Raw genomic sequence first — 15,933 nt, 5'->3', positions numbered from 1 at the left:
TGACCTTAGTGTCAATTGACTTGATCAAATCAATATATGATCAATAACAAATTACATTTATCTGCAAATATTTATTGAATAGCCATAAAAGACTAATAGTTTCCTAAAGGATTAAACCCAGAATGAAAGAATGCTTGTGAAACGGGAAGAGACATCAAGTGGTATTTCTAAATTTGCCTCTTCAGAGCAGGAAGATGTGAGGGGAAAGGTCACTGATGGGGAAGTAACGAGTCGTCACAGATAAGAAAGAAGGCACAACTGCTAAACCACCATTGCATGCCGGGACAGGCTAGCACAGACCTCACAGGGGAGAAGACACTAAGATGTGAGCAAGCACAGTCGACCAGGCCCAGGGACTTCCCGCCGGACCACTGACAGCACCTACAGCCTGATTCTCAGCGTGCCTGTCCTTAGTCTCTGAGAAATCATGTAGATCATTGAGATGCCACAAGCCCAGAAAAGAACAGATGTCCCCATTTTCAAATTGACGAATATAATACATTCTAAAAACCGTAGACAAGAAATCTTGATGTTGCTCTTTGGCAAAATTCAAGAACGGATTATCACACAGAGGGTGTGTGAACTTAAAAACAGTGAGCATTAGAAACCACAGCGTTTTTGGCGCTTGGGTGGCTCAGTTGGTTAAGCATCTGCCTTTGGCTCAGGTCATGATCCCGAGGTCCTGGGATTGAGCCCCGTATCAGACTCCCTGCTCAGTGGGGAGGGGAGTCTGCTTCTCTCTGTCCCTCTGCCTCCTCCTTGCTGCTCCTGCTCTGTGTCTGTCTCTCTCAAATAAATAAATAAAATCTTAGAAAGAAAGAAACTGCAGCATTTTCTCCAAAAGCAGGGTAGACCTTGTAGACCTTATGAAATCAGAAGATCAAGAGCATTGCCCAGATGGAGGCTCCCCATTCCCCAGGGAGTGTGGATGTAGTGACCTGACACCCTCTGCCTCCCTAAGCAGCTGCAGCATTAGCTGCCCTCCTGTTGCCTTAGTTCTCTGTGTCAGGATGGGTGAGCCTGGGCTTCTCTTCCTGATGACTATTGGCCCCACGGTAGAAATCCTCCTGTGTTCTGCTCACCAGAGCACTCCCAGGAGACAGAATGCCTGAGGGAGGCTCTGCTGTCCTCTCGATCACGGCTTCAAGAGCTGGAGATGGAGCTGGACCACCAAAAGGGGGAAAGGCAGCAGCTTCTGGAAGACTTGAAGGAGAAGCAGCAGGAGATCTTGCATTTCCAGGAGGAACGCCTGTCCCTCCAGGAGAAAGATTCCAGGTAAGAGGGAGCCCAGTAAGAAGGAAGGTGGCCCTGTTTGCAGATTTAGAAGAAGGGATATTGGCAAGACAGGTATTGGCGCCTTTGGGGACTCTCAGTTTCCCCTCTGCTAGTCCTGATTTATGGATGACTTTGAGCAGAGGGAAGGACTTCTCTGGGAATGCCTTTTTCATGCCAGAGTTGGGAGAGTAACACCCTGTTTTAGAAGGCTTCAGCATATCAGGGGCACCTGGGTGGCTCCGTCAGTTTTGTGTCTAGCTCAGGTCATGATCTCAGGGTCCTGAGAACGAGCTTGGTGCTCAGCTTGGAGTCTGGTTGGGATTCTTTCCCTCTTCCTCTCCTTCCTCCTCTGCCCCTCCCACTGCTTGCAAGCATGTACTGTCTCTCTCAAATAAATGAATAAATAAATAAATCTTTTAAATCATAATAAATGTTAGTAATGTGAAAAAAAAAAAGATTCTCTCTCCTTCTCCCTCTGCCCCTCCCCCCAACACTTTCTCTCTTAAAAATAAATAAAAAATATAGATAGAGGTTTGAAAATTTTTCTACTGTTTTGTGATTTTTGTGGCCCAAAGTAATGGCAACATGCCCATATATCAAAATCTCTTATGTGTGAACACTTAAAATACTTAGAAATAGAAAAATCTAAACTGTTAAAAAAATTTCCAAATAAAGAGTTTCAGGGCTTTTGAATTCATTTGTTAAAAGAATAAAGAATTCCCATTAGAAGAAAATTTGCTAGCCAAATTTCAACAAAATTTTGGGATATTTGGTACATAAGATAGAAAAAATTGGAATCATAATTCAGTTAATAATCACTGATGAACTACTATTTAGAGCTTTGAATTTTTGTATTACACCTCTTTCTGCTATATTAGCCATAAAACCCAGATTCTAAGGAAATTGAGCTTAAAAACCAGACCATCAGATCACATTATCAGAAAGGGTTAAGCAATGATTACAATAAAATGAAGCTTTTTGCTTCCAAAAAAATGTGTATTATCTTGTGCTATTAATAGGCTTTTGTATTTAATGATAACAAATAACAATAAATAAAAAATTTTAACAAAGATTTAAAAAAAAGGTTTTCAGCATATCAGATCCTGGAGAAAAAAATGTTCAGCATATCAGATCCTGGGAAAAAAAAAAGGTTTTCAGCATATCAGATCCTGGAGAAAAAAAAAGCTATTAATAGGCTTTTGTATTTAATGATAACAAATAACAATGAATAAAAAATTTTAACAAAGATTTAAAAAAAAAGGTTTTCAGCATATCAGATCCTGGAGAAAAAAATCCTTCCAGTTAGTTTAAGGATATTAGTCTCACCGTGGTGTAGGAAGCATCCACACCCTCTGTCATGAGCATCCCCAGCATAAACCCTAGAACTGTCTGTCACCTTGAGAAGAGCACCAAGGGGCAGTAAGAATACAGGGCTAGTGGGTCTGCTCCCAGCTAATGTAGCTAATGGCATGACTTCAAGCAAAGTTACTTCACCTCTCAGAGCCTCTGTTTCCATATCTGTAAAGTAAAAGTAATGGTCTTCATGACCCCTGCGTTGGCATCTAGGGCTAATACATTGTGATGCAAAGGCTGGCTGACAGCTGATTGTCCTGGAGTGGCCCAGGGGCCCTGGCCTCTCAGCAGGCCCTTGTCTCTCCCCTGCAGGCTGCAGCATAAGCTGGCCCTCCTGCAGCAACAATGTGAAGAGAAACAGCAGCTCTTCCAGTCTCTCCAGTCAGAGCTACAGATCTACGAGGCGCTTTATGGCAATTCCAAGAAGGGGCTGAAAGGTATGTGTTCTCCCTATTCCCCTCCCCCATGGGCTCCCTGCCCTTGCTTAGGATATTGGTGAGGTCTTTACCCTGGGAGTTGCAGAGCTCTGGAAAGCTACAGAGTTCTGCCTCAGAAACTCCCAGCCAGGTCTAGGGCTCCCAATAAGAAGAGAGGGGGTTCTCTCATGTGCAAAGCCCAAGGTTGGTGACATGAGCAAGATCCAGCCAAGACATCCTTAAAAGTAGGCCACAAGAGTCCAACTCTACCTACCTAGATGGCCAGAGAAAAGTTGATCGAAGTCCAAATTATACAGTGATTTTTATTTTTAATTCAGAGAACTGTCCTGACGGCACCATCATGTGAGAAGGTCTGGAATATTGTGAATAATCATATTGGCCACCCATGCAGCCAGTACAGCAGGCAACCAGCTCCCACCCTGACACATTTTCTCCCCCAGGGAGAAAATTAAAAGATGCAAAACAATTTACAGAAATGCCTCTAATAGGATCTAAATTTCAAGACTGGATTGAAATTTTAAACTGTTATATTGAGGACTTTTGCCACCTGCTAAAATACTGCTCTAATGTTGGAAAATCTGCTTCTATTTCCCCCTTGTTGTTCAAATGGGGGGGGGGTATTCTAAACATCAAGTTAATAACTCCAACCAGGCTGGAACTGAGGATTGAAGTCAATATGATGAAATTTAGAAAAGATAAAACAAAAAACAACCCTGAGCTTGGTTAAAAATATCAGTGGTAGAGGTAAGGGATGGGGAGGCCTGAGCCATTCGTGGGCTTGAGGATGTGGAGTTAGTTAAAAACCCACTGGGACAAAGAACTTGTAGGCAAAGGTTGCTACAAAAGGCAATTCAACTTGAGACCGCAGTAAGGTAAGAGTGGTGTCCATATGGAGAGACCATGTTGGAAATATTGTTAGATTGTGGGGCACCATCTTGTAAAAGAGACACTGGCAAACCAGGGACCCTAGTGAAGGAGGTCCCTGCCATGCCAAGGGACCAGAAATCTTCAACTGTGAAAGAAACTAAACAATTTTAGGCCTGGAAAAGATCACAAGGAAATGAGAACTGGCTTTAAATATTTGAACAATTATCAGGTGAAAAAGAGCTGATGTGTTTGGTGTCCCTTTAGAAGGCTGAACAAGGGTCAAAGGATGAAGGGCAGTGGAATTTGGACTTAATAATTAAGCCTTCCTTACCACTAGAGCCTTCGAGTGATGGATTGCTAGTTTGTGAAGGAATAAGCTTCCCATCCAAGCCTCCTTTAGATAGAAAAGGATGACTTGTCAAGGATCCCATAGAAGCAGCTCTTGCTTTGGATGGGATGTTAGCTCTCTAAGCCTTTCAATTGTAATTTTTTTTGATCATATGTTTAAAAATTCCTTAAGTAGTATGGAATTTTCTGTATTCAGCCAAATTTGAATTTTCAGAAAACCTGATTGGATTTCCTAATTTGCTGATGAGAAGGTGAACTAGAACTTGAAGAAGTATTAGGCTTACCGCAGACTGAGAGAATAGCGTACTTGGGCTCCTGGGAGCGTCGGGTCCAACCTGCCTGTGGGAGAGCTTTGTAACAGGGAGTGTGAGAAGTCAGGTCAGTTGACGAGACAGCCGCCAGCATATAGAGGACCTACGAAGTACGATGAAAGTTTGCAAGCCATGGAAAATGAGTACGTTTTTCCAAGCAAAATAGGTACTTGATGGGAGCAGAACTGTCAGATGGTAGGACTATTGGGACACGCTGGAGTCAGGAGACATTCGAATCAGGGAAACCACTGAATGGGTGCAGTTATAGGGCATTTACGTGAGGAGACTCTGATCCAAGGTGCTGTTGGGAAGATAAAGAGGAATGGATAGATGGACAACATTTTTTAAAAATAAGCAAAACTTTGTGAGAATTTGGATATAGGGAAAGAAACAGGAAGGAGCTTCATGGAGCTTTGGGGTTAGTGTCTAGAAACCACTTTATCCTGACTACATTTTCTTTCATGCCTTTCTCCTTTCTTATAGGTGTTTTAGGAGTCATTTCAAAACTACTACCACTAAAGCCCCATGGTGTCTTATCCTTAATTCTATAATGGCATGAGAACCATGAATTCTGTGATATCTCTTTCATATACTCATTTGGTCACAAAAGCTGTCTGAACTGACCAGAAGGGTATTCACAGCCGTCACTTACCCCGCTCAGTGATAACGTTCACCCAGCTCATCACAGAAATAGGACTGTATTTGACTAAAGGCCTGTGGCCCAGGTGCATCCCGGTGCGTGTGCTACATGATAGATGGCATACGGATCCTGCTGCCTTCCTAAATGCCAGAACAAATTCTACTTTTTGAAATACATTTGGCTTCAAGATTTCAGAAAAGATATATGGTCTTGTAGAGTATTTCTTAGCTCTCTTCATTCCCAGTATGAAGAAACAGACTGTGTGTGGCAAATGGAGGTAAAAAAAACATGGTGAAGTGGAACAATTCAGTGAGTTGTGACCCTGGCCTCTAGTGGAGACTCCCGTTCCTACACGCTGCCAAAGGCCTGGTGCCTTCGTCTCCTCTCCGTGGGGACTCCTGAACATGGGGGCATCAACTGTCCTTCTCCCTCATCCCCTGCCCTTCTCTAGTCCAGTGCTGACCCCCTATCTCGGAAGACCTTGCTCTCGGGCCTGTAGGACTAGGGTTACCGTGGAAGTAGAATACTAATAGGCCTTGACCCCATCTTCTCATCAAAGGCTCTCTAGATGCAGGTGAGCCTCGGGGCAATTCCAGTGTGTGGTATCTCACTCAGTGTGCGCCAGGCCCCACACAGGGAAAGTGGCAGCTCTATCCCAGGTGTGTTGCCTGGGACCCTGAGAGGCCAGTGGAATGTCCCAGCGGAGTGTTCTGACCAATGCTTGGAAAAGCTTGGATCCGAGCCACCAGGCCCCACCTCTCTCTTCTTTCAGCTTCCACCCGGGATGCCTGTCACCAGGTCCCTTTAAGCAGTGACTTGAGCCACCTGTGGCAGAGATTCGAACTTTGCGAGGGCAGCTGGAGCGAAGCATCCAGGTGAACAACTGTCTGCGACTGCAGCTGGAGCAGCAGTTGGAGGGCGAGGGGAGCAAAGCCAGCCTCAGCCCCTCTTCCGCCAACCAGGAGGACCCCGGAAACAAGCAACCAGTCTTCCAAGGTAGGAAGGACAACGGGACCAGGAAGCCCGTAGCCAGTGGGGTGGTGGCCAGGATGTCTGTGGTGGAAGGGACTGTCTTCCCTCTTCCACGCTCCTTAGGGTCAGGGTGAAATCGGAGGCCTTTCAATCTACAGCCTCGGGTGAGAGGGCAAATTTTGGGTCACAGCTGGCTTGGGCTCCAGATTCGGAGTCTGGGCATATAGGTTGCTTGCCTTGGGCAAGGTGTTTGAAGTCTCAGGTACTTAAGCCTTACTTTCCTCATCTTCAGGGTGAGGATAATAATCATATAGATGTTGTATGGTCATTTGGAGCATTAAGTGAAATAATTTACAAGTGTCTGACACGATAAGGATGGCTCAACAGTTAATAGCTGTGTATGTTAATATCTATTCCTTGTATTTGTGGAGTGCTTTACAATTTACCATGAATTTTCAAACAATTTTTCAAACTGTTTTATCCGAGGTAAGGGAGGTTTTATTCTCGGTATTTCAATGTGGGAAAACTTCGGCCTTGAGACATTAACCAGGACACTAAAGTTTGCAGCAGCTAAGACACCAACCCAGGATTCAAACCAGATGTTTTGGTTTCCAGCCCCTGTCCCTCCTCCTCACTATGCTCTTGCTCTGTCTCGGTCTCGCTGGCCTTCCAGATTCCCATTCCCTGATTTGAGGGGAACTCAGCTGAGTGGAAACTGTTCCTGTCCTGGAGGCGGTGCTGGCTGTGGAAAGCAGGGGGGGAGGGAGGACAGCCTCGTTTATTCCCCTTGGCTGTCATCCCCTTCCCTGCCCTCTTTGTCAGTCCTTCCAGATACTGCCTTGCCTGCTCTCTCCCTCTCTTCTCAAAGTCCTTCATCCAGCCCCCTTCACCTAGCTTCAGTCTGAATGTTAATACTGCCCCCCCATCTTGACACACTCATTTCAACTTCCTCTTTCTTTTCTTTTTTTAATTCACCATCTCCTCTCACCTCCAGAGCCCTATTTTCAATTGTGTTTCAATAGGAGGCATTTCTGCTCAGGATTATCTAAAGCGGAGTTTCAAACGCGTTCATGCCTGCTTTTCCTGGGCATGTTAATCTTAGTTTGTCCCCCTGGTCCTGCTAGATTGTCATTGATTAGACAATGACCTCACTTGTCAAATGATGTGAGGCTCCCAAGATCCAGTGTTGTGGTCATTAGATAAGAAAGTGTCCCATGGACTGTGGCCCATAGAAACTGCTCGACCACAATAGGTGGATGCCAGGCTCCACCCGGGCTGCCGTGATGCTTGTAGTGTTCACTTAGGACTCCCTGCTCTGCCATCCTACCCGGCTTTCCCTTTTCACTGCGTCCCCACGACCCCAGACAGGACTCAGCCCCAGTGACTCCGCCACTGCTCCTGTTCCTCGCCCACCAGAGAGGCCTGAGCTGGAGAGCTGGTTCTAAGCCACCTTTGCCTGGGCGGGATTGTTCCTGTCTTCTCTGGTATTTTCCAATACCAGGTCTTGGTATTGCTACCTGGTCTGCAGGGGGACGTCTCTAACCCTCCACGCCCTCTGTCTCTACTCTTCTCCTCCTACTACATTTTTTCCAGCACTAACTCATCAGAATGGTGATTGGAATGCTAGTTTAATTGTCCACAAGTCCATTCATCCTTTGATTCAGTATTTTTGACACATATACCCACATATGTGATGTGGAAATATTGGGGTTCAGAGCTGACGGCCAAGAAAGAATGTCTTGAGACATTTTCGGTGCGAAAAGGTGTTTTTATTATAGCACAGGGACAGGACCTATGGGCAGAAAGAACTACACTGGGGTGGTGAGGAGCCATTGATTACATGCTTTGGAGTTGGGGGAGGTACAGGCAAAGGGAAGTTTCCAAAAGGACTTTAATATGCTAAAGAAGACTCATGGGATACTGGAAGCCTGGCTGTTGTCAAGCTAGGACTGTTTTTCCCTCTAGTAGGTCATTAAGACAGTTGGGAGTTCCTGAAGTAATGTCTTACTCTGCCTGCCTCAAGTATTTGTCAATGGGTTGTAGGTTATAAGGAAATTTAACTTTATCTACATTTCCTTTTGCCTTTGTTCTCCACCTCATGGTATGCATATTTATATTTAGTTACAAGGCATTGTATTAGAAATTGCACACATAATTATATTCAAAATGCAGGTTAGAAAAATGCACCTAATAATTTTTCAAACCAAAAGTCGCTTCTCATGGAACACGCTTCCGTTAAAGGAACATGTGTTTGTTCCAAGCTAAGGGATGTGTTTGCTGTTGCTTACAATCACGGTCTGGGAGTGATGATTGTGTAGGAGACAAACCACGCTGCCTTAGATCTCTGCTGGTGAAGACTAAGCTGTGCATGGGCTTGGTGAGCAGTGTTCCAGGGTTGCTGAAAATTGTTCTTGTCTTTATGCCCTAGACTCCATTGCTTCCCCTCCAGTCCGAGATGTTGGCCTGAATTCTCCAGCGCTCGTGTTCCCCAGCCTTTCTCCTGCTGCTCCTGGCTCAGAGACCGCCACTTTCAATAGGACAAATGGTAAATATGGCAACTGAACGATTCAGGGACTGATGATGAAAAATTACCAATGCAAGTAACCTTTGGTTACTAATGGACACATTATCTGATTGTAGACATTTTTCTCCCTGGGTCCCAAGGTCTTTAGCCCTACTCATTGCACCTTCTGTGGCCACCTTTCTTGCCATTATTCTTCCTCCTGTGGTTTTCCTATTGCTCTGTTGTGCTTCATTGCCCAGTGATCTCTCCCTCCTTGGAAGTGCTCTCTGTGTCCAGCTTAATTAATTTCTTTCTGTGTCTTCTTAACCGGAAATTAAAATTTTTTTATTAAAATAATATTTGTCCTGGATATTTCATTTGTCAGTAAGGATAAAATTTGCCTCCTGGCAATTTTGTCATTATGAGATGATGTAAGAAAGATTATAAAAACATAGAACCCAGCAATCTATGGACTTCACACCTTGCTTGTACTTTCCCAGAGTGCCTTTCCTGTTCCTGGCCTCTTTCACTATTTGATGTCTATTTTAGAATGAAGTGGACTGAGGGTATGCTTATCACTGTGGATTCTACGTTGTTCTGGTTTTGTTTTTCAGAGCTGGATTTGGTGGCTTCTCCAGTAATGAAGAACCCTCCCAAGCTGGAGGGCGAAGCTACTGATGGCTCCTTTGCCAATAAGCATGGCCGCCATGTCATTGGCCACATTGATGACTATAGTGCCCTAAGACAGCAGATACGGGAGGGCAAACTGCTGATCAAAAAGATAGCAGCTCTTGTGAGATCAGCCTGCACCTTCCCTGGCCTGGAAACTCAGGGCACAGAGGTAATCACGCTGTAGGTCTTAGGGGCTCCTTTTCCTTGTGCCCTTTCTCCTTCTGATTGTAGCTTCTTCTCCCACTGGCCATCTCCCACAGCTGAGGCTACATCTTCTGCTTACGCCCAGCCAGGCCCTTGTTCTCCATCTCCTGTTTTCTCTGTCCACTCTGCTCTAACTGTTATTTGCTCTCAGAAACACAGAAAAGCCTGAGGAGCATTGTCATCCTCATATGTAGAGCATTTGCTGAGTATTGGCTTATGTGTCGTGCTCTTCTGAGTACCCTTTGGTCACTTATTATCTGGTCCCGTCACCCCGGCACATGGTCATCAATGGGCAGAGTAAAGTCACTTAATCATGTGGCTGGAAATTCAAGATTTGCATCCAGATGAACCCCATGTTTTGGAAGGGCTGAGAAGCCTGGCAGCCATGGGATTTCTCTGTGCAGACTGAGCAGGGAAGACAAGTGGGCAGCATGCCTTCTCAGAGTATTTCCCCACTCAGAGAACAGCTACCAGCTGCTGTGCTGAGCCACTGGAGATGCATGGACATGCAGGGACAGCCCTGTCCCCAAAAGCCCCCACTCCAGAGAGAAGCCCACACATCCAAGGAAATAAGGGCAACAGGGGTCTGGGCTTAGTACCAGAAGCCATCCTCCGAGTTGTGAGTGCACAGACACAGAAAGGGGTCATTGTGCCAGGCCAGGAAAGTCCCAGAGTCCTTAGAGGAACCACTAGGGGGACATGCAGGCTCTGAGTGATGGAGGAGAGCGTTCCAGGTAAAGGGAATGGCTTCTCAGTCCTTGGAGCTACAAATGGTTCAGCCCAGTTGAAGCAGAAAGTAGGATTTAGAGATTTGCATGGGAGTGCCAGTGCAAAAATCAGGGACCGTAGACTTGAGAGCATGGAGTAGGACTAGAAGCTTACGGAGAGTATGAGAGAAGCCAGAATCTAGTGATTCTTGCAAGTTGGAGGTCACTGCTGAGGTGGAGATCTTGGGCTTCCAGGTTAAAAAAGGGTTTCACAGGGTCAAGCAGGCCCATGCCTGTGCCTCACTCACCAAGGAAACCTGAGCCCTGTGCTGTGGGAGCGGGGGGTGGGGGTGGGAGAGAGTGATCTCTCAGCCTCGGTGGTGTCCAGGGCTATCTCCCCCTTCTCCCAGGTGCTGGGCAGCGAAGGCATCCATGAACTTGGGAGCAGTGCCCAGGCCCTGCTGCACACGCTGGAGGAGTCAGCCTCCCTCCTCACCATGTTCTGGCGAGCAGCCCTGCCAAGCTCCCCGAGCCCTGCCCTGTCTGGCAACACGGTGAGTGGCAGCCTCCTTCACCGCTTCTGCCCCAAATGCCATTCTGCCTCCTCCGTCCCACAAGTCCTAAAGGTCAGGAGCCAGAGAGTTGAGTTGGGACAGAGGGGCCTCAGGGGACTGTTCCCAGAGGAAGACCTGTCATCCATGCTGGCGGCTGGCAGTACAGCTCTGATGACATCCCTTCTCCCACCCCCAGCAATGAGGGAAGGACAGAATATGGAGAGGGAAGACACATGAGAACCCTGGCCACCAGGAATGTTCAGGTTCTTTCACTTTCTGAACTTAGCTGAGCTGAAAAATTTAGGGACCTGTGAAAGTGTTAACATGTCCTTTCCCCCTATGTCACCCCCACAGAATGTCACCATGAGATGACCAGCCTCCTTTAGCCACCCACTGCATCCCAACACACAGCTTCCCTCCACATCTTGGGGCCAGGCCTGGGAGAGTCAGCCTCCCCACCCATCAGGTGCTCTCAGATATGAGGCCTGGACTCTGGTTGGTGGGAGCCTGGACAGGAAGTTTTCTCAATCTGCCCTCCTCCCCCTCCACACCCCCACCCCCAGAATTCTAGGCCAGATTAAAGTTACTGACACCGTATGGGCCCAAACTATGCCAGTTCCAAGGGAGAGGTTGTTTTGCCATCTTGAAATTGGTCCCAAGATTTACAACATGGCAGACTGTCTCCCCAGGCATAACATTCCCAGCTAGAAGTCTGATCTGTGATGCCAGGGTGCTAGAACTAATGGGGCACTACATGTGAGCTCTTGTTCCACCGCTGGGAGTCCTGGTGCTGCCCTGGAGTCAGGTTCTCTTCCGCAACAGGAGTGGAGGCCTGTGTCCCTCTGCATGGGGGCTCCCAGGTTCTCCGTGTTCCGACCGAATGGCCTCATTCTAAGCTGGCCTCAGCTGGAGGGTTTTAGAGGCTTTCATGGAGGGACTCCAGTCCAGAAATAGTGCAGAACATTGTAGAATCCCACTTGTGACTTTCAAGAGCCACAGAGCATGGGGTGCTTTAGGCCTTCTGACCTTTGACAGCCTGTTTCCCTTCCCCAGGGACAGTCCATGAGAAGGGAACTTCTGGAACTGAGAACCAAACTGTCCAAACAGGAGAGTCTCCTTCAGAGCACAGCAGAGCGTCTGAAGACTGCCAACCAGCAGAAGGAGAGCATGGAGCAGTTCGTCTTCAGCCAGTGTGGGTGCCCCCGAGCCAGGGGATGGGAGAGGAAATTGGGGAAGGGGGGGGACTTCCAGACTGCCCACTTGTGCTACAGATGGATGGTGACCCGACAGACTGGAGGTGGGGGGTGCACACTGATGTCATGTCGCCAAACCTCCTGTGCCCTGAGTAATTGTGGATGCAGAGGGAGGGGCGCATGGAGGCAGCAGGAGACCCTGAGCTGAGCGGCCAATAAGACACACTTTAGAACACACCAGGCAAGTATGGGCCCAGCTGGTCACTGCTGCCTGTTGGGCTGTTTTATTGTTTCAGCGACCAGGACACATGATGTTTTGAAGAAAGCAAGGACTAATTTGGAGGTAAGGAGACCACTGCACCCACCAGAGACCCCAGCCCAAATCCAACTCCACCTGTCTTCAGAGTCTGCGAATATCACCGACCCACTCTGACCTTCCAAGAGAAGATTTCTGGTCCACTCCTAGGACTCGGGTCCTCATTAAGTGTCCTTCTGCTTCGCTCCCCATCCCCTCTCCATCCCAGTCCCTCCCCTGCCATCTCATCTCCCTGTCACATCATCACCCTCTTCTCTCCTCACCCCACTTCTTCCCTCCTTTAGGCCAAGTCAGGAGTCCGAGGAAAGCAAGTGAGTAGATTCCCAAGATCAGAAGACATGGGGAGTCCGCCTCTGAATTACCTTCCAGGAAAGGGTCTCTCTGGCCAGCTCTAGTGTCTCCTGTAGCACTTTTCAGTTCAGGAAAAAATAAACCCGAGATGCAATCTTATTGGTTGATTCTACTGCACACTCAGAGAAGAGCAATTCAATTTTCACACATCTTTCTCCAAAGAAAACCACTGGGTCTTCTTGACCTAAAGGAGAATTTGATAATAAATAAAAATGAAACTTGAAGGGAAACATTCTATCTGTATGGCAGGTGTTCTGTACGTTTACGTATAATACTAACACTTTCCCTAGCAGTAAGCTGAAGTGTAGCAAATAGCTTATAAATCAGAAACTAAACCTTTCGGTCCACCTGGGGGGCTCAGGCAGTTGAGCATCTGCTTGATCTTGGCTCAGGTCTTGATCTCATGGTTGTGGGTTCAAGCCTTGTGTTGGGCTTCTCGCTGGGCATGGAGATTTCTTTCAAAAGAATAAAGAAAGAAACCAAGCCTTTCACTTGGATTTTAAAGCTCTGCCCTAAGCAGTTGGGCCTATTCCTGGGAATGTTCCTCATGTAACCTGAGAGCGTGTTGATCCCACAGCGTGAAAACGGGTCGGACCATGCCTTCACCCTCCTTTTCTTTCTTTTTTTTTTTTTTTTGTGGGGGGGGGGCTAATTCCCTTTTGTTCTTCTCTGATGATTCCTTTCTTTCCTGAGCCTCTTTAGAAGAACACTTACAAGATGGCCTCTGTAAAGCCTTATTCCTGTCCCAGCAAAGGTAACCCAACAGCCCCACACACCCACTGGCTTCCCTGTGTTTGGAAGTTTCCTCTGCACTTCCCAGAGACCAATGGAAAGGGCCTGAGGCCTGGGTTCTAATCCCGGGCTTGTCACTAACCGACCCTGTGGCTGACCCCTCAGGGACGATGAGCCCACCACCCCTCATCTGAAAGAGGTGGCACTAGACGCAGGGAGTCTCTGAGCTCGCTGCTGCCTGGGCCCCTCCCTCTCCACATCAAGTAAGGGGGACATGAACTTAACAGGGGACTTCCCTGTACAATGTCCTCTCCTTCCTGCAACAGGCTGCTTCTACGTGGGCATGTTTCATACTAAGCGCTTCGGTTCCTGGGAGGTCACAGAAGCCATCATTTTGCTCTGAGTGAACTGGGGAGTGACCTGGCCCCTGAAGAGGGCGTGTGGGATGCGGGCACCTCGTGTGCAGTGGCTCTGAGCAGGGCCGTCACCCGCCCGACGTGGTGGGGAACTTTCCTTCTCACCTGGTGGCACCAGTGGCTCCTCAGGACTGCACCCCTTCCCCTGGGCACATCCTCCTGACAGGCTCTCCTTGAGCTCCTGGCTCTGCCACCGCCCACTGCTCACTGCAGCTCTGGGAGCCACCAGCAGGGCCTGACAGTAGCCTCTCACCTTGTTGCATTTTTGTCTCCAGGTGAAGTTCTTAAGGGCCCTGCCCTGCACCGCAGTCTTGTGACCCTTGCCTTCCACGAGCCACGCAAGAAGAGGAGCCACCAGAGGTCCTTCAAATAGCAGGAAGGCTGGGCCTGCCCCCCTTTTGTGCAGACCCCAATCTGTTGAGGAGACCTGGACCCCACTTCTCCACACCTGCTGGAGTGTCCAGGAGGAGTCAGAGGCCAGCCTGGTGGAGGAGGGTGAAGGGCAGACAGCCTCTCCTGCGGCTGAGGAAAAGCATCCGCCAGGGTCTGCTCAGCCCAGCCCTGAGCAAAACACGCAGGATTTGTAGAGGAGCTCGTGACACTGCTTCTAAGCACCACACTGGGCTGGGAACTGCAAATGGCCATTTCTCGCTCTAGCGCCTGTCCTCAGATGGCCAGCTCGGGGGACACAGGACCCTGCTTCCTACAGATGGGACACCTGGTCTCCACACGGAGCTCCTGGGCCCACTCTGAAGCCCACGAGTGACAGCAGTGGCCTGAGGGCCAGTGGGGCTCAGCCCGCACCACCCCCAGATCCACGCTTCGCTGGGGCCAGCTTAGCCGGGCCACCGTCAGCCTGGGCGTCAGTCTACACCGGGGCTCCTGAGTGCTTTGGATCCACGTGGTGAAAGTGGTGGCTTCCCACATGCCATCTCCTGCTTAGCCTAGCACCTCCTATTTCCATTCTTTTATGCTCTCTGAAGTGTGGCCACCTCAGTCTAAATATGCTGTCCCCTCGCATCACCCTAGCTCCTCTCTGGGGAACTGGGGCTCATGGCCAGGCCAAGGCCAGTGAAAGTCCTGTGTAAGACAAGCCAGCGATCATTTTGAAGTGGCACCTGAGAGGCCCCCAGTTATGGGAAAGCCTAGTCTGTGTCCTGACAGTGTTTTGAGAAGGTGTGTACGTGTGTATAAATGTACGATAGATATTTATCTATGTTGCTATGGCAATATGTCAAGGGCAGCATAACTGGTGGACAGGATCTGTTAGAGAAAATGAAACACAGTCTCTTTGGTGGCTATGAAAGTAAAATGTGTATAAAGAGATAAAACGTTCTTCCTCACCTGCTCTGCTTCTGATTTTGGCACCAGTCTCTAGGCTGAATGTGTAAGAGTAGGAAAGACACCCTGTCCCTCAGAAGGTCATAGTCTAACGCTTCAAGTCTAACTTTAAAAGGAGAACTTTTGCCTTCTCTCTCATTTTGTAAAAATCCCCAATCTCAAAATATAAGAGAGTGGTTCTTAGATTTGGAGAGCCTTAGAATCAGCAGTGGAGATCACAGAAGGCACTTCCTGGGTCCCAATCCCAAGAGACTTCCTTGGTGTGGGTGCCCAAAATCTGCATTTCTTACGTTAATACCCTTGTGATTCTGATGCAGGTGGGCTGCAGACCACGCTGTAAAACTGTTGTACTCTAACAGTCACCCAAAAGTGTAAACACAGGTTTCTTTTTGAAGATTTTATTTATTTATCTGACACTGAGAGAACACAAGAAGGAGACAGGCAGGCAGAGGGGGAAGGAGAAGCAGGCTCCAGCTCTGCGGGGAGCCTGATCCCAGGACCCTGGGACCATGACCTGAGCCTAAGACAGACACTTAACCAACTGAGCCACCCAGGCGTCCCCAGTTGTATTACTTTGATCGATAACCTTTCATTGAAAGTGTAGGGGGCTCCTGGGTGGCTCAGTCATTAAGCCTATGCCTTTGGCTCAGGTCATGATCCCGGGGTCCTGGGATCAAGCCTGCATCAGGCTCCCTGCTCAGTGGGAAGCCTGCTTCTCCCTCTCCCACTCCCCCTGCTTGT

At 48.2% G+C, this 15,933-nt stretch overlaps 1 protein-coding gene across 1 annotated transcript in view; it reads left to right on the top strand.

Annotated features, from left to right (window-relative positions):
• LOC125282155 (myomegalin-like) overlaps positions 1-15,194 on the top strand; it is a 111,058-nt gene extending 95,864 nt beyond the window's left edge. Inside the window, 12 exon segments of the mRNA XM_057310760.1 lie at positions 1,086-1,275; positions 2,941-3,065; positions 6,004-6,054; positions 6,057-6,227; positions 8,632-8,748; positions 9,321-9,547; positions 10,700-10,843; positions 11,897-12,035; positions 12,333-12,379; positions 12,637-12,663; positions 13,406-13,457; positions 14,127-15,194. Coding sequence (XP_057166743.1) covers positions 1,086-1,275; positions 2,941-3,065; positions 6,004-6,054; positions 6,057-6,227; positions 8,632-8,748; positions 9,321-9,547; positions 10,700-10,843; positions 11,897-12,035; positions 12,333-12,379; positions 12,637-12,663; positions 13,406-13,457; positions 14,127-14,224 — 1,388 coding nt within the window. The 3' untranslated portion in view covers positions 14,225-15,194.
• Positions 15,195-15,933: the final 739 nt, after the last annotated feature.

Source organism: Ursus arctos, unplaced genomic scaffold (assembly GCF_023065955.2).
Source record: "Ursus arctos isolate Adak ecotype North America unplaced genomic scaffold, UrsArc2.0 scaffold_12, whole genome shotgun sequence".
NCBI classification, from domain to species: Eukaryota; Metazoa; Chordata; class Mammalia; order Carnivora; family Ursidae; genus Ursus; species Ursus arctos.
Note: the sequence above shows the minus strand (reverse complement) of the source record. Positions and strands in the feature narration are given on the sequence as shown.